The following is a 27,519-nucleotide window of genomic DNA, read 5'->3' as shown; positions in this document are numbered from 1 at the left end:
ACTTATTCATAGTTGCTGAATATATTGCTTGCTCTGCTATATTTCTTGACATTTGCTCATATCATGCAAAGCTATTTCAATTTCTTTACTCAGTCGTTTTAAGCCAAACTTCGTTGGCCACTTTAATTTCATGCATCCAGCTCAAATACTGTTTAGTGCACAGTTGAGACATTTTGTTTGCTAACTGAAAACTAAACTCGGATACAACAACGATCAGTATTCACCTCATAAATCAGTTCTTGCTGATCTTCAGGCTGCTTCATGCCTTTAAAAAGTCTACATTAATATGAAAAATTGTGTTTTTACTATTATAAGTACATGGATGAAACTGGCACTATGCACAATATGCTGACCCTTCTGTTTATTCAAGGCAAAAATAACACTTGCATTGGAGTGTAAACCTTTTCCTAGATAGTGATTGATCTCCGTGTAGCAGCTATCAGAGCAATCTTTTTAACAGAGGCCCTCTAGCTTACAAAAAAGCATGCATTTAAACATTTTAAAAACTATTAAATGCATTTCATCCTTCCAGATTGTACAAAATACCTCTTGGCTTAAAATGTTTCAAATCTTGATTATCTTCAAGCTGTATTTGAAAATATATAATTTTAGAAAGAAGCCACTCATGTAAGCAGGCAAACCATTTCTGTATCTCAATAAAATTTCGGTAGAAAATATATTCAGCTGGATCTTTGTTGTTTGTTCTGTTTGTTGGCTTCTAAAATGTGTTTCACAGGAATGGCTTTCTCCGTAAGAGCTCTTTCATCTCTTTAAGGTCAGTAGGGAAGACCCTGCTGTCATTTTGGTTCATGATGTTGAATTTATGGGGGAAAGCAGGGGTCTTCTCTGTTGTGGGAAAAACAAGGGAGAAAAGAGAATGGAGAAATCCCAGGTGCCTATAGAAAAAGGTTTATTATAGTTCTTTCATATTGGCCCAATGTGTTTTGGAAATACTGATTTCCTTCTTCAGGGGCTGCAATAAAAATATATACATACATCGTCTTGGTTATTTCATGTTACTCCAGCACATATAAAAAGATCTCAAACACTCCTAAATACTGTGTTTGTATTTAGGAAGAGGGGATCACCTTTGGGGTAATAGAAAAGTGCATGGATCTAATAATAAGTTGCTCCTCAGAAGAGAAATGTTTTGGATTTTAAAGCTTGGTAGTGTTTCTCCCATAGGACTGAATGAAGATGTTGATTATTTACCATTGTTGTAAACGGGATAATAATTCTTTTTCAGAATCGGGAAAAACAGAGAGGAGTTTTTGTTTTCCTTATGTAACATCAATGTTTTAGGCCAGTGTAGCCAATTAAGGGCATTTTATCCAAATGATTTAAGCTAGCCCATGGGACCCTTTCTCCTAATACAAATGGATGAGGTTTGTCTGTCTTAGTACATTGAGTACAAGATAAGATGAGTTTGTGGGCGTTAAGCAATAACTTCCTGGGAAGACTATGGCTTGTACAAGATCGCAGTATTTTTTTTGGTGAGTCTAGGATCTGTTTATATTTGGCACAAAAAGCAAGGGAGTAAAGTGTAGTTAGGTTGTATATGTATTTTTAGTATGGACATTCCTAACCTCTCTCCCCTTCTCTGTCTTCCTGGTCATTCAAATAAAGTTTCCTAACCGTCTAAGGCAATTTTAAAGAACAACAGATCTTTACAGGTGAACAAATGCCTGTTAAATAAAAAAAACTGTACAATAAGATGTTGGGAGGACTTTAATTTTTCTGATTATCTTACTAAATGGTGGCATAATATAAGGGAATTAGAGTATATGGTAAAAGCTCTCTTTTAAGAGAATGCTTTAGGGATGCCATTTTTGAGAGCTATTGACAAATGGTACACTTTCATTACTACAAATGTACTTCATGAGCATGTACCTGTTATAAATGTAGTTCAACACAATCTATATAATTTGCTGCTAATATGTTTATATAAAAGGTCCTGGGTGTTTTCAAGTGTGCTGTATAATGTAGACAAGCCATTGGTCTGTTTCTATGTGAGGAAGGTTTCTTAATATTATAAACCAGTATTGATGTTTTATTTTTTAATATAATGATTGTGGTTAAAGTAATCCTGATGTTCGTATTTGAAGTTTTTTATATATATAGTCAGTAACAAATCTTTGCACTTCGTCATTCTCATTTTTTGCCTTGTTGGTTTTAATAAGTGTAAAAGTAATGGTTTCTTGATTTTTATATGAATGTGAGAAGTATTAATTGTGTATTGGTTAAAATAGGTTGTAACATTTATATAATTTTTATAGTAATTATTTATTTTAGGAGAGTTTGAGATGTTTTTATATGTTCTGGAGTAGCATGAAATAACCAAGAAGATGTATGTATATATTTTTATTGCAGCCCCTGAAGAAGGAAATCAATATTTCCAAAATGCGTTGGGCCAGTATAAAAGAACTATAATAAATCTTTTTCTATAGGCACCTGGGATTTCTCCATTTTCTTTTCTCCATTGTTTTTTTCTGGCACACATGCCTGCCCTCCTCTTTTTATTCTTCTCTGTTGTGGCCACCAACCTGTGGCATTCACTGCCATGGAGACCTGCCTAAGCTCCAGTCTACAGATTTTAATCTCTTCCTTCTTAGGAAGCCCTTTAGAAAACTATTGCACTGGTGATATGTTGATTTTAATGTTCTTTCTAAGTCTACAAATATATATTGTATTTTCTTCCATAATTTTAATTAGATCTACATATCTGTTTTTAACTGGCATGTTTTGAAACATAGACTGTCCTTAAGTATATGACAATTTATGGTATGTGTGTTTTAAATTATATGTATGCGTTCTGCTCATGATACTTGGATTGAAACAGGACTAAATGCTAGGTTATGGACCCTTCAGAAAATAAGCTACAGTAAAAAGAATGCTTAATATTTACTGTGATGTCAGACTATTATCTGTTTCATAAAGATGGAACATGCAACTACTCTAAATATTGAGTTTGAAAAAAATAGCATTGCTCTTCTCTTACTATTACATTAATTGGAGCTCAGAGGTGAATCAGAACCAGTTTGCAGGTTACTGGGAAAAAAGCAGAAAGTGAATTCATGAGTTTATTGTTCATCTGCTTTTCATACTTCTGGATATACAGGGGGAAATTGCTTGATTTCCCAGGAGCGAGTTGCACATTTTCCCTGTAGGGGATCAGATTTTGAATTTGCACAAGTTCCCCTTCAGATATTAGCATTAAACAGGAAAAGCAGTCCCACAACTTTGCTTTTCCTGCTTTACTTTTAACACCGGAAGGTATTTTAACTTTAAAGAACAGAACCCAGGAATCCTCAATTCAGCTCCTCTTTGAGATACTAACTCTCCTCCTGTCCCTCCTGTCCCTACATATGTCATAGTATCTTACTTTTGTTTTCTAGCTTACGACACTAAGAGGTTCTGTCTTGGAAGACGCAATACCTTCAACTGCAAAGCACTGCACAGCCAGAGGGTTGCCCTTAAAAGAAGTCCTTGAACATGTGGTTCCTGAACTGAATATACAGTGCCTCAGGTTGGCCTTCAACACTCCTAAAGTAACAGAACAGCTTATGAAACTTGATGAACAAGGGGTAAGTTCTAAATAATAAACTCCAGTCCTTCAGTGGGCTTTCATTATACTAACAGCTGTATAGGATACCCCTTCTCATCCTATCTGGAATTTTTAAAGAAAGCTACCATGTATCCCTCAAAGCTGCAGAATAAAGCAAGTGGTTTGTCTGAGATCTCAGGAGTTAAATTGTGCTTTTTTAAGCGGGATTTAAGCAAGCAGAGGAGTTAACTATTCCAAGGCATGCAGTGTTTCTAACAGGATATTATGCTAACATGTAAATTAGGTATGTACAGATTTTGTAAAATCCGTTCCGTCTGCATTTCGTGGATTGTCGGGTTCCTTTCGTTTCATCATCCACTCACTGACAGAATCAGATTTTTTCCAGTTTCCAAAATTTGTGCAAATTTGCACTTGCAAAAATATGCAAATCCACCCAAAATACGAATGTTCATGCTTTAGTCTATGGGGGGAATGTGCATTTTCAGCTGGTGTTTTTTATTTTACATATCTTTCTATGACTAAATGTGTGTAAAATTCCAGAAATTAAAAAAAAAAAATCTCCTAGTCTATGGAATTCATGTGACTTGGGAAAAGCCAGTCTGCTGCAGAATCCGGGGGTCGGATTCATAGAAATCTGAACTCATTTGAGTCTGTTGCAGATTTCTCCGATTTCCCTAATTTAAATATTTAATGTTGTTATCAACAGCAGGTTATTTTCTTCATTGTTGTTGTTCAGTCGTTCAGTCGTGTCCGACTCTTCGTGACCCCATGGACCATAGCACGCCAGGCCTTCCTGTCCTCCGCTCTCTCCCGGAGTGTGCTCAAGTTCATATTCTTTTCATCGGTGATGCTGTCTAGCCATCTCATCCTCTGCCGTCCCCTTCTCCTTTTGCCTTCAGTCTTTCCCAGCATCAGGGTCTTTTCCAGAGAGTTTTCTCTTCGCATTAGGTGGCCAAAATATTGGAGCTTCAGCTTCAGTATCTGTCCTTCCAATGAGCACTCAGGGTTGATTTCCTTTAGGATGGACTGATTGGACCTCCTTGCAGTCCAGGGGACTCGTAAGAGTCTTCTCCAGCACCACAATTCGAAAGCATCAGTTCTTCGGCGCTCAGCCTTCTTTATAGTCCATCTCTCACAGCCATACATTACTACTGGGAAAACCATAGCTTTGATGAGACGGACTTTTGTCGGCAAGGTGATGTCTCTGTTTCTGACTATGCTGTCTAGGTTTGCCATAGCTTTCCTCCCAAGGAGCAAGCGTCTTTTAATTTCATGGCTACAGTCACCGTCAGCGGTGATCTTGGAGCCCAAGAAAGTAAAATCTGTCACTGCTTCCATTTCTTCCCCTTCTATACATACGCCAGGAAGTGATGGGGCCAGATGCCATGATCTTCATTTTTTTAATGTTGAGTTTCAAACCAGCTTTTGCACTCTCCTCTTTCACCCTCAACAAGAGGCTCTTTAGATCCTCTTCGCTTTCTGCCATTAGGGTGGTATCATCTGCATATCGGAGGTTGTTGATAATTCTCTCAGCAATCTTAATTCCGACCTGTGATTCATCCACCCCGGCGTTTCTCATGATGTACTCTGCATATAAGTTAAATAAGCAGGGTGACAATATGCAGCCTTGTCGTACTCCTTTCCCAATTTTGAACCACTCGGTTGTTCCATGTCTGGTTCTTACTGTTGCTTCTTGACCCTCGTACAGGTTTCTCAGGAGACAGGTAAAGTGGTCTGGTACTCCCATCACTTCAAGAATTTGCCACAGTTTGTTCTGATCCACACAATCAAAGGCTTTAGCGTAGTCAATGAAGCAGAAATAGACGTTTTTCTGGAATTCTCTTGCTTTCTCCATGATGCAGCGAACGTTGGCGATTTGATCTCTATTTCCTCTGCCTCTTCGAAACCCAGCTTGTACTTCCGGTAGTTCTCGGTTCGCATACTGCTGAAGCCTAGCTTGTAGGATTTTGAGCATCACCTTGCTGGCATGTCTCATACTGGCATGAGAAGGGGATGGCAGAGGATGAGATGGCTAGATAGCATCACCGATGCAATGAATATGAACCTGGCTGCTCTGCAATGCCAGGTCTGTTACCCAGAAAACCTCCCTTATCCATGACATGATCCTGGGTGAGGGAGCAGACTTGGCATGTATTACGGAGACCTGGCTGGCCGAGGCTGCTGCTCCAACCCTTGCAGCCATGTATCCAGCCGGATTTTCATATGCACAGCAGCCGAGGGCTGGGGATCCGGGAGGGGGAGTGGCTGTTATCTACCGAGAGTCCTTGGTCTTCACCAGACCCCCTCTCCGGGAGACCAAGGTTGCTGAGTGCATGTACTGGAGGTTGGGCCCGAAGGGCAGTCTGAGGATTCTGCTCGTGTACCGTCCACCCCGCTGCATGACTGACTCCCTGGCCGAGGTGCTTGAGGTGGTCTCTGATGTGCGTGTACAGTCCCCTAACTTATTGGTGTTGGGGGACTTCAACGTACATTCGGAGGCCATCCTCACAGGAGCACCTCAGGACTTCATGGAGACCATGGCCTCCTGGGAGCTGCACCATATTCTAACTGGGCCCACTCATGTAGCTGGTCATGCACTAGACCTTGTGTTTGTTTCTGGAGAAGCGGGGAGTGATCTGGAAGTCGGGGGTATATCCACCACCCCCTTGTCATGGTCAGATCACTATCTGGTGACGTTGGGCCTCTCGGTTCCACAACCCCTCTGCAGGGGTGGAGGACCCATTAAAATGGTCCGCCCCAGGCGTCTTATCAATCCAAATGGATTCCTAAACGTGCTTGGGGATTCTCTGGGGCACGCCAACGGCCACTCGGTCGAGACCCTGGTGGGTGGCTGGAATGCCGCAATCACTGGGGCATTAGATCAGGTGGTGCCGAAACGCCCTCTGCCCCTGAACAGGGCTTGGACTGCACCATGGTTCAATCCACGGTTACGAGCTCTGAAACAGGAGGTGAGACGGCTAGAGCGCCGGTGGCGGAAGTCTCGCTCCAAAGACGATCAGACACGGGCTAGAGCTGTATCTTCAGCCTATCACGTGGCGGTGAAGGCAGCAAAAAAGGAATATTATGCTGCCTCTATCGCGTCTGCAGAGTGCTGTCCCAGGAGGCTGTTCCAAGTGGTCCGGAGCCTGGTCGGTCCTGTGGCTCCGGAACCACTGGAGCATTCTAAGGCCTCCTGTGAGGCCTTGGCAAGGCACTTTGCAGATAAAATTGATCAGATTAGGTGTGTTACTCTGCACGCTGTGGATACAGTTAGTGAGCAAGAGGCGGCCTGTGGCAAACCGGTTTTGTGGGATCGGTTCCAGCTTCTTCCTCCTGATGAAGTGGACAAGGTGCTTTCATCTGTATGGCCGACCACCTGCTTACTTGATCCTTGCCCATCTTGGCTCATTATGGGCTGCAGAGAGAGACTAGGTGAGGGGATCAGGGCAGTGGCGAATGCCTCCCTTGAGGAGGGAGTGATGCCATCAGCCCTCAAGGAGGCAGTGATAAGACCGCTCTTAAAGAAGCCCTCCTTGGATCCTCAAGTTCTGAACAACTTTCGCCCAGTCTCAAATCTGCCATTTTGGGGCAAGGTGATTGAGCGGGTGGTGGCGGTGCAGTTGAAGGCACACTTGGAAGAAACTGATTATCTAGACCCATTTCAGTCGGGCTTCAGGTTTGGGCATGGGACAGAAACGGCCTTGGTCGCCTTGGTAGATGATATGAGGAGGGCTCTGGATAGGGGTGAATGCTCCTTCCTTGTTCTCCTCGACCTCTCAGCGGCTTTTGATACCGTTGACCACGGTATCCTCCTGGACCACCTGGAGGGGTTGGGCATTGGAGACACCGAATTGCGGTGGTTCCGGTCCTTCCTCTCCGGCAGGTACCAGAGGGTAGCACTGGGAGAGGAGGTTTTGGACCCGTGGCCACTCACTTGTGGGGTGCCACAGGGTTCTATCCTCTCCCCGATGCTATTTAACATCTATGTGAAGCCGCTGGGGGCTATCATCAGGAGGTTTGGGGTGCGGTGTCATCAATATGCGGATGACACGCAGCTCTACCTCTCATTCAAATCTTCACCAAGGTTGGCCTTAGAATCCCTGTCCAAATGTCTGGAGATGGTGAGTGGCTGGATGGAGAGGAATAAGCTGAAGCTGAACCCTGACAAGACCGAGGTACTTTTGGTGGGAGACAAGAGGAGGCTGGGGGATGTTTACCTGGTGTTGAATGGGGTACGGCTACCCTTGAAAGACCAGGTCCGCAGCCTGGGGGTCATTTTGGACTCCCAGCTGTCCATGGAGGCTCAGGTGTCAGCTGTGAGCCGGACAGCGCTGTATCAACTCCATCTGTTACGGCGGCTGTGCCCCTTCCTTCCCGACCATCTGCTCCCATCGGTAGTACATGCCCTGGTCTCCTTTCGTTTAGACTACTGTAATGCGCTCTACGTGGGGTTACCCTTTAAGACGGTTCGGAAACTGCAGCTGGTACAGAACGCGGCGGCTTGCCTGATTAAAGGCAGCCACCGGCGAGATCACATCACTCCAGTGCTGAAGGAGTTGCACTGGTTACCAGTTGTTTTCCGGGCCAAATTCAAGGTGTTGTTTTTGACCTTTAAAACCCTATATGGTTCCGGCCCAGCCTATCTTAAGGAGCGCCTCCAGCAGCACCAGACAGGCCGCTTAACAAGATCAGCCTCGGATGGCCTTCTCTCTGTTCCATCAGCCAGGACAGCGAGACTGGTGGGGATAGGGATGGCGGAGAATTTCTCCCCGAAACTTCGGGGGGCCGAGCGCCAACGTGTTCGGCCCCCCGAACAAGTTTCGGGGAGAAATCCTCCGCCCCCCGCCCCCCCCCCCGGGACGGGACTTACCTTCCCTGAATGTCCCTCCCGGCGGCGGGTCCGGCTGGCGGTTCGTCCGGTGTTCGAGCGGGGCGGGAGCGGCAGCCGGTCTTTCGACCGGCTGCTGCCCCCGCCATTGCAATGAAAGAAAAAAAAAAAGTCCCCTGATAGGCTACGTGACGATTCACGTAGCCTATCACGGCAAGATTTGCAAAGTCAGCCGTGATAGGCTACGTGAATCGTCACGTAGCCTATCACGGGTGACTTTAAAAAAAAAGTGTGTACGGATAATGGCGGCCCCCATAGGGAGCCGCCATTCGCGTTCCTTATTTGGTCGCTGTAGTCTACGTCAATGTTTACGTAGACTACGGCGAAAATAAGGGCAACGCTATTTGCGTTGCCCTTATTTTCGCCGTAGTCTACGTAAACATTGACGTAGACTACAGCAACTAAATAAGGAACGCGAATGGCGGCTCCCTATGGGGGCCACCATTCGCGTACGCGCTTTTTTCTTTTTTTTTTAAAGTCACCCGTGATAGGCTACGTGATGATTCACGTAGCCTATCACGGCTGACTTTCCAGATCTAGCTGTGATAGGCTACGTGAACCGTCACGTAGCCTATCAGGGGACTTTTTTTTTTTTTTTTTTTTTACTTTTGTGTTCGCGGCCGGGCGAGGCGGGAAGCCTCCTCCCCGGCCTGAATTTCGGCCGGGCGAGGCGGGAAGCCTCCCCCCCCCGGCCTGATTTTCGGCCGGGCGAGGCGGGAAGCCTCCCCCCCCGGCCTGAACTTCGCGGGGGGAGCAGCGAAGCGCTCCCCCCCACCGCGAAAAAGCTGCGAGAAAAGGTAAGTGACTTTCGTTCACCCCTAGGTGGGGACGAGGGAGAGGGCCTTTTCTGTGGTGGCCCCCACTCTGTGGAACTCCCTCCCTGGCGAACTCCGTCATGCCTACTCTTTAATGAGCTTCCATCGTGCATTAAAAATGTGGTTGTTCAGGCAGGCATTTGGGGTGGGTTAGGGTATTTTAGAAAATGCCTTTATTGTAGAATTTTATTGTTTTAAACTGTTTTATTGTATGTTGTACATCGCCCAGAGTGGCTGGGTGACCAGCCAGATGGGCGATTAATACATTTAATAATAAATAAATAAATAAAAATAATAAATAAATGAGCGCAATTGTGCGGTAGTTTGAACACTCTTTCGCGTTGCCCTTCTTTGGAATTGGAATGTAAACTGACCATTTCCAGTCTTGCGGCCATTGTTGAGTGTTCCAAATTAGTTGGCATATTGAGTGCACCACTTTAACAGCATCATGTTTTAGGATTTTAACTAGCTCAGCTGAAATACTGTCATCTCCGCTAGCTTTGTTATTACTAATGCTTCCTAAGGCCCACTTGACTTCACTCTCTAGGATGTCCGGCTCAAGTTCAGTGACCGCACTATCATGGCTATCAGGGACATTAAGATCTTTCCTATATAGTTCTTCTGTGTATTCTTTCCACCTCTTCTTAATCTCCTCTGCTTCTGTTAGGTCCCTGCCTTCTTTGTCCTTGATCATGCCCGTCTTTGCACAAAACGTTCCCTTGAGATCTCCGATTTTCTTGAAGAGATCTCTAGTCTTTCCCATTCTGTTGTTTTCCTCGATTTCTTTGCATTGTTCATTTAAGAAGGCCTTCTTGTCTCTCCTTGCTATTCTCTGGAACTCTGCATTCAGTTGGATATCTCTTCCCCTTTCTCCCTTGCTTTTCGCTTCCCTTCTTTCCTCAGCTACTTGTAAAGCCTCATCAGACAGCCACTTGGCTTTCTTGCATTTCTTTTTCTTTGGCATGGATTTCGTTGCTGCCTCCTGAACAACGTTATGGACCTCTGTCCATAGTTCCTCAGGCACTCTGTCTAGCAGGTCTAATCCCTGAAATCTATTCGTCACCTCCACTGTATATTCCTCAGGGATATGATTTAGGTCATACCTGAATGGTTTAGTGGTTTTCCCTACGTTCTTCAATTTAAGCCGAAATTTTGGAAGAAGCAGCTCATGATCTGAGCCACAGTCAGCTCCAGGTCTTGTTTTGACTGACTGTATAGAGCTTCTCCATCTTTGGCTGCAAAGGACATAATCAATCTGATTTTGATATTGACCATCTGGTGATGTCCATGTGTAGAGTCGTCTCTTGTGCTGTTGGAAGAGTGTTTGCTATGATCAGCGTGTTCTCTTGGCAAAACTCTATTAGCTTTTGTCCTGCTTCATTTTGTACATCAAGGCCATGCTTGCCTGTTATCCTGGTGATTTCTTGACTTCCTACTTTAGCATTCCAATCCCCTATGATGAAGAGGACATCTTTTTTTGGTGTTAGTTCTAGAAGGTGTTGTAGGTCTTCATAGAACCCATCAACCTCAGCTTCTTCGGCATCAGTGGTTGGGGCATAGACTTGAATTACTGTGATGTTGAATGGTTTGCCTTGGATTCGTACTGAGATCATTCTATCGTTTTTAAGATTGTACCCCAGTACTGTTTTTCCCACCCTTTTGTTGACTATGAGTGCTACTCCATTTCTTTTAAGGGATTCTTGCCCACAGTAGTAGATATGATGGTCACCTGAATTAAATTCACCCATGCCTGTCCATTTTAGTTCGCTGATTCCCAAGATGTCGATGTTCAATCTTGCCATCTCATGTTTGACCACCTCCAGCTTACCTTGATTCATTGGTCTGACATTCCAGGTTCCTAAACAATATTGTTCTTCACAGCATCGGATTTTCTTTTCACCACCAGACACATCCACAGCTGAGTGTCCTTTCAGCTTTGACCCAGCCGCTTCACTCTTTCTGGCACTACTTGGAAATACCCTCTGCTGTTCCCCAGTAGTATATTGGACACCTTCCGACCTGTGGGGCTCATCTTCCGGCATCATCTCTTTTAGCCTTGTGATACGTTCCATGGGGTTTTCTTGGCAAGAATACTGGAGTGGGTTGCCATTTCCTTCTCCAGTGGACCACATTTTGTCAGAACTCTCTGCCATGACCTGTCCGTTTTGGGTGGCCCTGCACTGCATAGCTTATGGCTTCACTGAGTTACGCAAGCCCCTTCGCCACAACAAGGCAGTGATCCATGAAGGGGATAGTGTGCTATAAGAAATGTGTAATATATCAACAGAAAAATTATGCCTTCCCACCTATAACATGTTAGGCTGCTACTTTTAAAAATATTGAGTGGACCCATTTCCTAAATTAATGGAAAGCTGCACAGTAAAGCTGCAGAGTGGTTTGCATCCCAAGCTGGGTATTCCTGGATAACAATAATTATTGGAATCCATTCTCGTTTCTGGCCCAGTTTTGGATTCAACTGCTGCTCTGTTGGATGACCTACATTGGGAGATGATTAGAGCAGTGAGACCCTGTTGATTCTTCTGGACCTCTCAGCGGCTTTTGAAATGATCAGTCATAGAATCCCTTTGAACTGCCTGAAATGGTTGGGGCTGTGGGGCATTGTATTTCAGTGGTTCTGGTTCTTCCTAGAAGGTTGGTCTCAGAAGATGGTGCTGGGAGACTACCCCAGGCCTATGGATTGCAGGATACCACAGGAATCCATCTTGTTTCCCATGCGTGTTAACCTGTATGTGAAACCACTAGATGAGACCATCTAGAGATTTGGACTGAAGTGTCATTAGTATTTGGATTACGCTCTGATCTATCCCTCATTCCCAACATCTGATCCCAGAGTGGTAGGAGATGCGATGAATCAATGTCTGGTTTCAGTTCAGGAGTAGATGGGAATGAATAGATAAAGTGGAGGTGTGATTGTTCAGAACTGGCAGTCTGGGGAAGGATATGCTGCCTGTTCTTGATTGGATTGCACTCCCTTTGAAGGATCAGGTATGCAGCTTGGGAGTACTCCTTTATCTGGTGCTATCTCCAGATCTCCAGGTACTCTTGGTGGCAAGAAGTGCTTTTTATTGGCTTTGGCTGGTTTGCCAGCTGCAGCCTTATCTGGAGACGACAGACCTGTCCTTAGTTATCTGTGTCTTGGAAGAGGGGCTGTGGCTCAATGGTAGAACCCCTACTTTGCATGCAGAAGGTCCCAGGTTCGATCCCTGGCTTCTCCAGATAGGACTAGGAAAGAATCCAGCCTGAAATGCTGGAGAGCCACTGCCGGTCAGTGTTGACAATACTGGGCTAGATGGATCAAGGGTCTGATTATGTTCCTATGTGTCCTGGTTACTTCCTGACTGGATTACTGCAATGCTCTCTAGGTACCTTGGAAGATAGTTAAAAACCTTCAACCAGTTCAGAATGCAGTGGCTCAATTACTTTCTGGAACATGGAAACCAGAGCATATTTCCTCAGACTTACATCATTTGCATTAGCTGCCTATTTATTTCAAGGCTCAGTTTGAAGTCCTGGTTTTAGATTTTAAAGCCCCGGATGGCTTGTAGCCACGTTACCTCAGGGAGATTGCTTCTGTGTGAGCCTGCATGCTAATTAAAATCTGCATCTGAGGCTTTGATTATGACCTTGTCTGCATGAAATGAGATGGGCAGGTATTGGTGAAAGGGCCTTTTCAGTGGTGGCACCAAGATTGTGGAATGCCCTTCCCTTGGGAGGCCCCTTTGCCCTTCTTCTCTTTTACTTGTAATAACGGAAAACTTTCTCTTTCACTAAACTGTTGGTTTTTCTGCAATTTGCTGAGTTTGGCTTTTAACCTATTGTATTGGATTTAGTTTTATCTGCTGCAGTTTCAAACTCATGACGACTAAAACTGATGATGATGTTTTATGTTTTAATTGTCCTACCTACTGTTTTACTCCTGTAAGCTGCTTTATGTGACTGTAGATGGAAATTCAGGATAAAAGTAATAAATCAAATTAAATACAGTGACGTTGTACAGAATAATCTGCAAGGATTAGCTCTAACCATTTCAGTTTCAAGAGCTAAATATGTCAAATATATATAGTTTATATATATATAATTGTTTGGACTGAAATTGTTTTTCTGTACAGATACCCTAATAATAGAGCCCTCAAAATGCCAAACAATGTCAGTTAAACTGGCCCCGATAAAAAGGTTTCTAGACAGCTGAGGGACTTGCGGCATTTTTTTAAACAGCCATTCCGACCACATTAAAAATTGGCATTGGTCGCTGCAATATCCATATCTCCCTCTGTACCTGACAGGACTTGGCAGTTATTCAGAGAGAGGGAACTGTCATTGTAATAAATTTCTTAATCTGCCTAAACACACATTTCTTTAATATTTATTCATACACAGGACCAGAAATATTGGTTGTTTCAGCATGTGTACAGTGGAGCATATTGCAGCTGTAACTGCCACAAATGTAACAGCTTAAATTTATTCTACAAGCCAAGGGGGCAATAAAGCTAGTTATATTTAATTTCACAGTATGCTATTTCACAGAAGTGACTGTTCTCTTAGATGCTAAAAAGATACCAAGAGATGCGCTGGCTCATTGCTAAAATTTTAAAAAAATATCTGCTAAGTAGACACTGAACTCTGACTGTGCTACATTTGTTTAATGATCGTCAGTCTCTCCCCTTGAGAGCTTGTACAATTCTGCGATGGTGTATGTAATATAATGCAGGATTAAATAAAGCCTTTCAAATGGATGAGTTACATATCATTCCCTTCTGCATTTAGCAAGTAAAAGGTCCCTTAATATTATTGTTGGCTGAGGGCTACATTTTATTGCAGCTGGAATCTCTATTGCCTCAACATGTAGGTGGTGGGCATTTGTTTTTGAGAGAGATTACAGTCTCCCTCTGCCCCCACACACACATACACACACACACACACACTGTCCCAACCAAACAGAAAACACCTTACTCTCCATGAGCCAATACCCCAATATGCTGTGCTCCAAGCAACCCATTTTCCATTATGTGAGAATACTAAATCTTTTTCCTATCATGATTACAATCTGAAACACATCCTAATATATTGTACTTTTTGTGCATTTTAATCATAAGCTGCTTTGGGAGCCAGTTTACGATTATTTGGTTGAGAAATGGCATGTATGGATAATTCATAATAAAATATAGAACCATTATTGGCTCAAACCAGAGTTTGCAAACCTTCTTCTAACTATGGTTGCACACTCTGGTTTGAAGCTAGCCATGTTTAGCATTAACGTCTCTGTGTATGTAATGCTGCATCATGGCAGCTCCAAAAAAGTGAAGGGAGGGAGGATTCATGTGTGAGAGGGGAGAAGTGAGAGTCTGTGGGACATTGTGTCTGCATATATGTTGCAATCCATTTGTGTCAAAGCACTTAAAATAGAGAGCTAAGTACTTGTAAAATAAAATATAATCGTCAAAGTGATATGAAGTTGTTGTGTTAGGGCTGAATTCTCTTGAACCATTGCTATTCTCATGTAGCCTGATATTTGAGATGTACAAAGATGCAGTGGTACAAATTTGATCTGGCTACTGGGGCTATAGTTGAAATCCTATGCTTGGGAAGCGTGGAAGTACCTTATCAATACAAACTGTCCCACCCTGATAATCCCTTGCTGAAATGTCTTTTAAAATGTCACCCAAGAATCCGAGAATCATACTTCTTCTTTTGTACATATCCAGATGACATACATCTACATAATTTAACAAATGGAGATTACTGTCTTGAAGTCATGGTTCTCTTTCAGAGAAATCCTACAAGTTGTAGCGTGACCATGGGATCCTTTTGCCTGATTCCGAGGACATTGGTGCTGGAATATTTTATCAATAAATTGGGTGGGGTATAAAATGACAAGTAAGTTAAGTCATTTTAAAAAAGGTTTAATTCTAAAACAATAGAACAGAACAACAACAATAAGGCAGCACAGAAGGGTGTAATACAGGGAAATTTTCAGGCAGTTTAAGCTGCTCAAAAGTGATCTAGAAGATTGCAAGGTGTTAATCCCATTATCTCAGTCCATATCCCAAAGTGTAATTCAAATGTTCTGTGAGTAGCTGGTGGTTTTGGACAAATGCTGTTTCTACTGACAAATGAAAAAAAAAATAGCAAGAGCTCTCATTCTCTTAGTTTTCTTTTAGATGAATGGAGTTGCTTTGGCAATTTCCCTGAGAGTGCAATATTCCAAAGTTCTGTTGAGCATTCTGTAGAATTCTTCCATTGCCTAGCTATTTCTGTTCTCGCTGCCACCAGCATAAAAGTAACAATTTCTTTGTGAAGCAAGTTCATGTTATCACTGTCAAAGAAGTGATAGTTTGGGATCTTTCTCCAGTTATTTTGAGAAGGTAAGGAAATACACTCTTCCAAAAGTTCTCCATTACCCCACAGGTCCACCATGAATGGAAAATGGTACCAAAAGCTGTCCAATAGAGTCAGTGTTTCGCTTAAGAATTAAAATTGCCCTGTGTTTGGACAGTATTCTGAGCCTGTCGTGACGATCTGGCCTCTAGTCAGCCCTTAATGAATGCATATCACCCCTAGGATCCCTCACACTGTCTTTCAACTCAGAATCAAATCTCTTTTCGAAGACAACAGGCACTCCCCATACCTAGGGCTGAGTAATGATCCATAAACCAGTGATGCTTTAACAGTTTGTCTCCCCTTTTCTTCTAGTGAGTTTCTTGGAGCAAAGTTATATCTAGCTGATCTCTTTTGATAGTATTCAGTACTCTCTGTCTTTTTATGGGAGTACTTAGCCATCTCATGTTCACCATTTATACTTCCATATCTTCTATTTATTAATGTAATAGTTAAGCAGACAGCATGACATCTGAAACTTCCCAGCCTCCCCAAACCAAATATCTGCATCACCTCCAATCCAGGTTGCCTTCTAAGGAGTAACCTCTTACCTTGTTCAAAAGCACCACATGTGAAACCAAGCCGTTGTAAACAAATAACACAAAGGTACCTGACCAGTAGAGGGATCCTTTGAGGGATTGTTTAAGCCTGGACTTGATGAGCCACTTGCTGCAGTGAGATAAATTTAAAGCGTATAACCTTTACCTAGAATCCCATCCCCTTCCTATAGCTGCAGCATTTTAATTTGTCTACTAGATTCATCCAGGTAATGTAAAACAAAGGTTTGTACTAACTGACAGAACTCCATTCCAAAGGAACTGCATTCGGTCTGAACTGAGTCACTTCTCAGTAGTGGGTTCCTTAAACATTCTGAGTGGCCACAAGTGAGTGAAAAGGACCTTGGTGACTCCTGATGCATATCACTGTTCCTAAAATATGGCGTCGTCCTTTTCATCCTTTTCTTGCTCCACTCAGACATGTCATCAAACTGACCAAGCTCTATCTCATCTCCTTCATTCTCTAGCTCAGAGATGTCTGCCATTGGCTCCAAATCAAAAAGGCAAACAAGGGCTTATCTTCCCAGTGGGTTACAATAGCATGTGTTGTGTCATCCTGAGTTTAAATGAGAACTTCTGTCTATATCTAGCCCCTGCCTCTCTGAGCTTTTCTGCGTAGAGTCTGAAGACCTGTCTACAATTCAGCCTCATGTCTTGAAACCTCAGAATCTGCATATCAGTTCACACTCAGGGGCCTTTAGGATCCTCAAATTGCACAAAATGGCCTCCTTAACTGAAACATGTGTAGGTCTCATTATGATATATCTCATAGTGTCTGAGGGGTTGGGGGCTAGGACCCTATGAGGTTGTTCAAAATCTGTTGCAGTAATATTTAATCGGTCAAAATATTGGGAAACCATCTTACCAGGAATCTACTATGTCCTGGCCCTCTGCAGACTCTCAAATACCATGAGCACATAGATTTAATATTCTAGTGTGATTTTCTAAGTCCTCCAGTGTTAACTGCAAGTCTAATGTGGTTTTGTCGATCAACTGAATTTTCCTTTGATGTTTGAGGCTCAGTTCCATAGCTTCACTTGCTATTCCTGCTATTTCTGTCAGCATATTAGACATGTCAGAGATCTTATGCTCTGGCAGCTTAATAGTGAAGGACCATTCAGTGGTGGGATCATGTCTAAGTTGTTTAAAGGTGCAATTCTATGCATGTTTAGATGGGGGGGAAAGTCCTACAACTCCCAACATGCCCCAGCCAGCAATGCTGCCTGGGGCATGTTGAGAGTTGTAGGATTTTTTTTCTGTCTAAATGCATAGGAGTGCACCCTAAGTTACTTTACTATCTTTGGTATGGGCCTCCAACTCGCAGTTGTCTCCTTCATGGGTCTAGCTACTTTATGTGCCATTTAGAACTGTCATTATCTTGCAGGGAGAAATAACTAGTGTGGCTATCCTTCATCCCAAAGTAAGATTTTAGGTTCCTTTCTCATGACAGAAGGGAACCTTGCTGAAGCATATCCCAACCAAAGCTTACACTTTCACTGTTCTCTCTCCAGTTTCAAGCACTGTTTTTACATGGAAGGATGGATAGATCTTGAACTAATCCACCATCTTTATTTGGTAACCTTAAGTCACCCTTTTTAATGTATAAAGGACTTGGGAAGTCCTGTCATGTCAAGAATTCTTGACATTGCTTTGACTGTTTGTTTTGATGGGCTAAGCTACGTGTTTAATTTCATATGATTTTCAGATCCAAAGCTGATGATTGTAAGTTCAGGAAAATATAAGGAAAAAACTAGTCTTGGATAGAATGTTGTGCTAAAGTTTTTTAAAGTTTGTTTCTAAAAACCCATGGTTTATAGCGGGTGGGCAACATGCAGCCCCTGCCACCCCCCATTATCCACCAATTAAAAAAAATGGTGTCCATAGCAGTTACGGAGCACCCGAACAGCCAGATTTAGTTTGTAGGCATGCTCAATTTGGCCCTTTGGGCACTTTGTAGATGCTATGGAGTTCCAAAAGGGTTAGATTTAGCTTGGAAACAAGCTAAAGCTAACCACTGTAGTGCTCTGTAGCACTATGGAGCAGTTTTCCACCAAATGTTAGTGGCAATCCAGTGTTTTGGGCTTTTTTTTTCTCCAGACGTCATGTTTCCAGGGCAAAAATGGTTTCTAGACCCCTGGAAGTTGTCCACTCCTGGTTTACAGTTTTGAGGCTGTTTTTCTTTCATTCTCTTTTGTATTTTGCATCATTTGGGGAAATCTGGAAGTGGGAACGCCAGTAGCAGCTAATTAACTTTGTTAATTAGTTTGTTATATAGCAGATTTCATGTATTTTCATATTTATTTATCTTAGTTTTCTCATTGTTAAAGGGGAAGAGAAAGCAGTGGGAACCTTTTGGAATGAGTATCCTTTTTCATCTTTTTAATATGGCATAGATGCTACATAACTTGATAAGAATGCAAACCTTGAGTTTTGATTTGTGTTTACAGCTAAGCTATCAGCTTAAAGTGGGGATCATGTACTGCAAGTCTGGACAAAGTACAGAAGAGGAAATGTATAATAATGAATCAGCAGGCCCAGCCTTTGAAGAGTTTCTTCAGTTACTGGGAGAACGGGTTCGGCTCAAGGGATTTGAAAAGTACCGTGCCCAGCTCGACACGAAGAGTAAGACAACTTCTTTTATTCAGATTGAGACATCGTTAACAACATATAGCAATGATCAGCAAATAAATTTGACAGTGGAACATATTGAGGAAATGGTGAGGCAAGCTTCCACTCTTCCAGCACTCTTCTTTCTTACCTTCTCAAGCTTCGGTGTAATATTCCCTTCATGACAGCTGCTACTCAACTTCGTTACAGAATTCCTTCCGAAACACGAAAATTTATATTTATGCCGTTTCGGTTATGGTCTGTTTCCTTTATGGCAACTTCTGTTCCTTCTGCTGAAATGTGTTTGTTTACTTAGCACTGTCAATGCACATGGAATAACAAGCAAAAGAAAGGTCCTGGCCCCAAAGAACTTACAACATACATCATCCTTCTTTATTTCTGCCTAATTCCCACTAAAGGAGTTGAGTTCTTCAAACCAGTGTCATTGGCTTGGTTTGTAAATTGCAATACTGCTAAAATGCAATAAAAAGGTGACCTTTTTGCCAAGTTTTTGAAGCAAAATTAATATACTCTATAAAAAAGTACAGTGAATTTACTCTTAAGGCTGATGTTTAACATGCAGCAAACACCTTTTCTCTCTGTGGTCCTTTTGTAAATAACACATGCATGTGTGACCTTTCTTTGTCTGGAATTTAGCTTGACCCATATGTATTGAGGTCCACAGTTATCTCACTTGCAGCATAGGAAATTAAAGTAAAGAATGTGTCATGAAAGTAGAAAAGCATTTGCAAACAGTGCAGTGAATTTCCTGTTGCCATGGTTTTGCTATTACTGATGTTTTGACTATAGGCAGCAGAGGGAGAAATTATTAAAACATGAAATAGCCTAGAACGTTTTAAAAGCTGATTTGGTATATTTAGAAAGTCTTAATAAATGTCAAAATCAAAAGTACAAAATTGAAATTACTTTATTTCTTTTGAATTTAAGTGAACCTCCCCCATCCCTAGTCAGTGCAGTTCAATTTACTTTGTCCCCTGCTATGTTAGGGTTCTGATGCAGGAAAGTATTTAGCAAGGTGGGAAAGTGGAGAAAGATAAATAATGTTGATTCTTTTGGTGAGTGTTGAAGGGCTAATTTTTTTTTAACCTTTTCCTTAAATGTAACCTGGGCCAAAATGCTGCTGCTGTTCACAATTTGTTCACTTTACTTAAATGCCTTATTAGCATAGACCTTTCACATTTAATAAGAGCCACTGGTTCCTTGGTTTCTGCAGGTGCAGGCATAACATTGAACAGATATTTACAAGCAATACATCTACAAAGTGAATTGTTGTGTGTCACATGTTGCATAGAAGGGCTGCTTATTTATTTATTTATTTATTTATTTATTTGAGTTATTGTTATTTATACCCTGCTTTTCAAACTGACAGTCACCAGCAGCTGGTGCCCATTGGGATTGTTGTGCTGGACGGCAGGGTGGCCAACAGTAAGTGGAGCCAACTAATTCTTGTTTTTTCCCCATCCTCCTCCCTCGCAATGACACCAAGAACACTTGAGTACTACAGTACAAAATACTACCGATTATCAGAAGACCCAGAACACAGGTTCAGAGACCCACGTAGCCCCACCCCTCCATGCACATACAGAAACAGATGGCTCCTTTTGCATTTGTATGATTTTTACACTGGATCTCTCCCAAACTGCCATCAAGTCACAGATGAATTGTTTCCACAAAATGAACTGTAAAAATCACAGTGTGAGTTCATTATTCCCAAGACATGAATTTTTAATGATGAGCATTTATTGCCTTGTTCATAGTAATCTGCTAGTAACAGGTCTATTCACTTCAGTGGCAAAAACATTTTGAGGACTAGTTGCTCTATTTTTATTTCCCCTGTTCACTATTCCATTTAGATGTGTCCTCAAACATTTCCCTTGTCCCCAAATGCATTTATGTAGTAAAATAGGCATTACTAGGCTAAAAGTAGCTAATATTCTAAACTTGTAAATCTCTTGAGAGGCTTGGTCAGCACAGAAATCCTGGAAACCATGTCAGAGAAGAGCACACATAACAGTATACCGCAATTGCTTACTGTCCATAAGCAGCCTGCTGGTGCACACTGCCCAATTGCTCCCACTTGGCTTCTCCCGCTAGTTGGAAGCGCTATACTAACCAGGAAGTAAAAGCTTAGCATTACTCCTAACCAGGACTCTTGGTTTGTTACTCCCCTAGCAAGCCAGGAGCCAAAGCCAGGGCTTGTTGTTGGCTTCCAATTCCTGACTTGTTCAGGAATGCAAAGTCCAAAGTCCTGGATAAGAGCTTAAAGTTGGTCTGCACAATTTATGACCTGCCAAGCTGAAAACAGATTACCATATGTATGGCATTCCTCAAGATTCAGTAATCTTCCTGTTTTCATGTTTGCCTTGTACTACAAAACTGCAGAATTTTTAAGCACCTACCAGACTATGCATAGCTGGTAGTCTGTGTTTAGCTTGGTAGGTCACAAGGTGTACAGGCCTGGATTTAAGTGTCAGTTTATTGTTCAGAAATTAACATGTGTTTTTAAATTTGATTTTACTTGATGAAAAGGCTTTTTAAAAGGAATGTGTAAATTACACTGATCAGATTTACTGCAGGCCTGGGTGGGCTGGGTTGTTTCCTCTCTTTCAGGCTGAGATCTTGCACTGTATTTTTCATGTGGCACTTCATGTTATCATTGTCATAGCTGATGGTCATCACATCAAATAATTACCTAACAATGGAAAGCAAACTGGGAAGGGATAACCTCTGAGGTATAGGCCAAAATCACTTCATAAACCCTTCCTAAGATTATTCATTTGTGCAAAGACGGGCATGATAAAGGACAAAGAAGGCAGGGACCTAACAGATGCAGATGAGATTAAGAAGAGGTGGAAAGAATACACAGAAGAACTATACAGGAAAGATCTGAATGTCCCTGATAGCCATGATAGTGCGGTCACTGAACTTGAGCCGGACATCCTCGAGAGTGAAGTCAAGTGGGCCTTAGGAAGCATTACTAACAACAAAGCTAGTGGAGATGACAGTATTCCAGCTGAGCTATTTAAAATCCTAAAAGATGATGCTGTTAAAGTGCTGCATTCAATATGCCAACAAATTTGGAACACTCAACAATGGCCGCAAGACTGGAAAAGGTCAGTTTACATTCCAATTCCAAAGAAGGGCAACGCCAAAGAGTGTTCAGACTACCGCACAATTGCGCTCATTTCACATGCCAGCAAGGTGATGCTCAAAATCCTACAAGCTAGGCTTCAGCAGTATGCGAACCGAGAACTACCGGAAGTACAAGCTGGGTTTCGAAGAGGCAGAGGAACTAGAGATCAAATCGCCAACATTCGCTGCATCTTGGAGAAAGCAAGAGAATTCCAGAAAAACGTCTATTTCTGCTTCATTGACTACGCTAAAGCCTTTGATTGTGTGGATCAGAACAAACTGTGGCAAATTCTTAAAGTGATGGGAGTACCAGACCACCTTACCTGTCTCCTGAGAAACCTGTACGAGGGTCAAGAAGCAACAGTAAGAACCAGACATGGAACAACCGAGTGGTTCCAAATTTGGAAAGGAGTACGACAAGGCTGCATATTGTCACCCTGCTTATTTAACTTATATGCAGAGTACATCATGAGAAATGCCGGGTTGGATGAATCAGAGGTCGGAATTAAGATTGCTGGGAGAATTATCAACAACCTCCGATATGCAGACGATACCACCCTAATGGCAGAAAGCGAAGAGGATCTCAAGAGCCTCTTGTTGAGGGTGAAAGAGGAGATTGCAAAAGCTGGTTTGAAACTCAACATTAAAAAAACGAAGATCATGTCATCTGGCCCTATCACTTCCTGGCATATAGAAGGGGAAGAAATGGAAGCAGTGACAGATTTTACTTTCTTGGGCTCCAAGATCACCGCAGACGGTGACTGTAGCCATGAAATTAAAAGACGCTTGCTCCTTGGGAGAAAAGCTATGGCAAACCTAGACAGCATAGTAAGAAGCAGAGACATCACCTTGCCGACAAAGGTCCGTCTAATCAAAGCTATGGTTTTCCCAGTAGTAATGTATGGCTGTGAGAGCTGGACTATAAGGAAGGCTGAGCGCCGAAGAATTGATGCTTTCAAACTGTGGTGCTGGAGAAGACTCTTACGAGTCCCCTGGACTGCAAGGAGGTCCAATCAGTCCATCCTAAAGGAAATCAACCCTGAGTGCTCATTGGAAGGACAGATACTGAAGCTGAAGCTCCAATATTTTGGCCACCTAATGCGAAGAGAAAACTGTCTGGAAAAGACCCTGATGCTGGGAAAGACTGAAGGCAAAAGGAGAAGGGGACGGCAGAGGATGAGATGGCTAGATAGCATCACCGATGCAATGAATATGAACTTGAGCACGCTCCGGGAGAGAGTGCAGGACAGGAAGGCCTGGCGTGCTATGGTCCATGGGGTCATGAAGAGTCGGACACGACTGAACGACTGAACAACAACAACAAAGATTATTCAGCATTATTAATACACTCAGTTGACAGACACCCATTATTAGGTTAAAGATTACATTCAGATGTTAACGTAAATTATGCTTTAAAAATAATAAAAATTCAGCAGAATAAATATATACATGTGTTAAATTAACATATCAAAGAAAAGTGGAGAACACACGGCTATAAATCTAGACCACATTATTCAGGCAAAATTAGCAATCATGTTAACTCTTTCAGAAGATGTATCCAATTCCAGGATCAGGAGAATAAACAACAGAAAAGTTACTAGTATTTCCTAATAAATCAAGCAGTAAGATAAGTTTCTTTAGTGTTTAGCCTATGCTTCATAATGCTTGTCCGCCACAGTTCAGAGGTCTTCATCCCTTAATCCTGCTAGCTGGCAAGGTCTTCTGTTCTGCACTTTCATTCCTTCACTGTTTGTATTCCCTGTTGAGTGATCGCTCTTAATAATGCTTTCCACCAATTTAGCTTGGACCGACATTAGCTTGAAGAAGACCCTTGCCCCTCTTGGCTTATAAAACCTGGAAGGGAAGGAATAGCAGGCTGGGCCAGGGAGGTGATAAATGCCTCCTCGCGAGAGGGAGTGGTCCAGGCTGCCTCAAGGAGGTGGCGGTGAGACCAGTCCTAAAGAAACCCTCCCTGGACCTGGAAAATCACAATAGTTTTAGGCCGGTGGCGAATGTTCCTTTCCTGGGCAAGGTTCTTGAGCAGGTGGTTGCCAACCAGCTCCAAACACTCTTGGATGAGACTGTTTTTCTAGATCCATTTCAGTTGGGGTTCAGGCTGGGTTTTGGCATGAAAACAGCCTTGGTCGTCCTGTATGATGACCTATGTCAGGAGAGAAACAGGGGGAGTGTGACCTTGTTGATTCTCCTTGATCTCTCGGCGGCTTTCGATACCATCAACCTTGGTATCCTTCTGGGGCGATTGTCTGAGTTGGGAGTGGGAGGCAGTGCATTGCAGTGGTTTCACTCCTACTTGGATGGTTGGCTCCAGAAAGTGGTACTTGGGGGATATTGCTCAGCCCCGTGGACTCTCCAGTATGGGGTTCCGCAGGGGTCAGTTTTGTTCCCCATGTTATTCAACATCTACATGAAACGGTTGAGCGCAGTCATCTGGAGTTTTGGAGTGCGCTGTCATCAGTATCCTGATGACACGCAGCTCTATTTCTCCTTTTCATCTTCAGGTGAGGCTGTGGACGTGCTAAATTGGTGCCTGGTTGAGACAATGAACTGGATGAGGGCTAATAAACTGAAACTTCATCCGAACAAGACTGAGATGCTGTTAGTGGGTGGTTCTGCTGACTGGATGGAGGATACTCAACCTGTTTTGGATGGGTTTGCACTCCCCCTGAAGGAGCAGGTTCGTAGCTTAGCGGTCCTCCTGGAGCCATGTTTTGTCACTTGAAGCTGAAGTAGCCTCAGTGGCACGGAGTGCCTTCTACCAACTTCAGTTGGTGGCCCAGCTAGACCCCTATCTGGACAGGGATAACCTGGCTTCAGTTGTCTATGCTCTGGTAACCTCCAAGTTAGATTACTGCAATGCACTCTGTGTGGAGCTGTCATTGAAGATGGTTCAGAAGCTGCAGCTTGTGCAAAATACAGCAGCCGGACTGATAATGGGGACCAGAATGTCTGAACATATAAGACCGATCCTGGCCTACTTGCACTGGCTGCCTGTATGCCTCCAAGCCCAATTTGACCTATAAAACCCTACACGGCTTGGGACCACAGACCGATCCTGGCCTACTTGCACTGGCTGCCTGTATGCCTCCAAGCCCAATTTGACCTATAAAACCCTACACGGCTTGGGACCACAGTACCCAACAGAACGCCTCTCTCGTCATTAACCGACCTGTACACTAAGCTTTACGTCTAAGGCCCTCCTCTGGGAGGCTCATAGGGTGGCAACAAGGGAGAGGGCCTTTTGGGTGATGGCTCCCCATTTATGGAATAATCTCCCTGACGAGGCCCACCTGTCACCAATATGGTCATTTTTTTGGTGCCAGGTTAAAAGTGCCCTCTTCTCTCAGGCATTTGGCAGCATATAATGGGTCTCTTGATTGGCTGATTATTTTAAATTGTTTTAGATATATGCTGTTGTTGAGTGTGTTGTTTTATGTCATTATGTGAATGGTTTTTATATTTTATATAATGTATTTTAATGGTTTTTAATCTTTGTGAACCACCCAGAGAGCTTCAGCTATGGGGCGGTATAGAAATATAATAAATGAAATGAAGAATCTGTTTTTTAAAATAGTTATTTATTGGATTGGGCACTTTCCAGTCTTCTGGTTAAGGAGGCTGATTGTAATTATTTACTATTCAGTTAAAACACCAACAGTGCCCCATTTGAGCTCTTTAAGAATTCTTCGGTGAATTGCCATCCGGACCCTAGTGAGTTCTTAATTTGTCAGCTAGTTCTAAACTTCATCCTTTGTTGCCTTTGCTTTGTTGCCTTTGCACACTCTCAGAGTGTGGGTATCTCTCTGATACCTTCTGCAGTGAATAGTGCTCTTACTTCAGTGCTCTGTACACACATCTAGCTTTACACAATTTGTTTTTTATTCCTGTTGGCAAGATTTCTGCTTTTTAACAGAGATAGTCTTAAATGTTATAACTTCTTCTGTTTCTGCTAATGGGAAGAGTGACTAAGAGCTCAATCCTATAAGGATAGGGGGCCACCTCCGAACTCGGAGGCGAGTTCCTATCCAATGCAGGGCAGGAAAAGCGTGGAGGGGATCGTCCCCTCTGCCTTTCAGCCTCCCTGCATTTGCAGCTAGGCAGCCAATTTTGGCTGTCTAGCCGTGGGATCTCGGAATGCGCGAAGGAGCAGCTGGACAACACGTAGGGTGTGTCATACCAGCATTTCCGACTTCCCTACCCCGACATGCCCTCAGCAATGCCCCATTTCTGCCGCTCCATGTGCCTCTTCCAAGCGCGGGGCCGTTCTGCGTTGCCTACAAGGCAGCGCAGGAGGGCGTGGAGGTTGGTTCTCAGGGAACCGACCTCGGAGCATGGGCTCCAAGGTCGGTTCCCAGGAACTGACCTATCCTATGGCCCTCTAGCTGCTAACTAGCGGCCATAGAATTGCGCCCTAACTCTGACAACTAGGGTCTCAGTTTCTACAGTCTGATCACCAGCTGATATTGACATGGATCCATGCAGAACAAGATGTATCCCAATCTCATTACTAGCCAGTACTGTGTACTGAACAAATTATAAGGCTATTAGTAAGGTGAACATGAGAATTTGTCTACAAAGTTCATGGTGAACTTTAGCAAATTGTAAATCAGCCTAAATAGATAAGCTTCCTCAATTTTCCAAATCGGTTACTATGCAGAATGGGGGAGGGGGATCCTGTTCAAAAAACACATCCAAACAATGGAGAACTAGTTGTAGCTCTGCCTTTATGCCTATAATAGTTAAGTACTAAATTATATTCTAGGGTAAAAATACTTCAAAAAGCTTTAAAAAACTGCAGCATTTATAAAATAAATTTCTAACATGCTTACTTTCTCATACCTTCTTGATTTCATGCCAGTCCCAATTTGTAAAAAGATTTTAGTAAAATACTGTAATCACCACAGTGTATGTAGATAGTAGTATATAATATCAAAAATCTAATGAGCATTTTTATTGTTAAATCTTAAAATGAATGGTGACTGGATTTTATATTTGGTCTGAAATATATTCATGCAGCTTTTCGGATTATGTAAAGGGAATTTTTAATGATAAATTGGATTTTTCTTATATTATTTCAACTGCAGCTGATTCAACTGGCACTCACTCTCTTTATACAACATACAAGGACTATGAAATCATGTTCCATGTTTCCACCATGCTGCCATATACACCAAACAACAAGCAACAGGTAGGATCCACTTTACCATGTACAGAATTTCATTGGCCCATTTTAGATTTAATGCTTAACCATTTTACCCCTATGTGAATGAGCAGAAACAACCATGAAAAAGAGATGGGAAATAACCGTTTCCTGTTTTAAACTAAACAAAGTTTATCGTTGCGTCCAAGCTACTTTACTCAAGTATCAGCTCTGTTCAATGATTTCCCAAAATCATAGATCACCACCACTACCTAAGTTGTCTAGCCACTTGCACCCACTTGGAAGTTTTCTTTTTTACTCCGAACAAGTTTTAAAATGGATCAAATAGGTTGCAGGATCTTTATAAATCCCTGGACATG

At 42.7% G+C, this 27,519-nt stretch overlaps 1 protein-coding gene across 6 annotated transcripts in view; it reads left to right on the top strand.

The window, feature by feature from the left end:
• Nucleotides 1-27,519, top strand: part of SIPA1L1 (signal induced proliferation associated 1 like 1) — a 257,448-nt gene that overhangs the window by 160,651 nt on the left and 69,278 nt on the right. For all 6 annotated transcript variants that reach the window (XM_084847797.1, XM_084847839.1, XM_084847824.1 and 3 more), the window contains 3 exons: nucleotides 3,396-3,584; nucleotides 18,669-18,843; nucleotides 27,084-27,187. In XM_084847797.1, coding sequence (XP_084703923.1) covers nucleotides 3,396-3,584; nucleotides 18,669-18,843; nucleotides 27,084-27,187 — 468 coding nt within the window. The remainder of the gene's footprint in view (nucleotides 1-3,395; nucleotides 3,585-18,668; nucleotides 18,844-27,083; nucleotides 27,188-27,519) is intronic.

This window comes from Heloderma suspectum, chromosome 1, assembly GCF_057233095.1.
Source record: "Heloderma suspectum isolate Gila_16-S chromosome 1, 16-S_ref, whole genome shotgun sequence".
NCBI classification, from domain to species: Eukaryota; Metazoa; Chordata; class Lepidosauria; order Squamata; family Helodermatidae; genus Heloderma; species Heloderma suspectum.
Note: the sequence above shows the minus strand (reverse complement) of the source record. Positions and strands in the feature narration are given on the sequence as shown.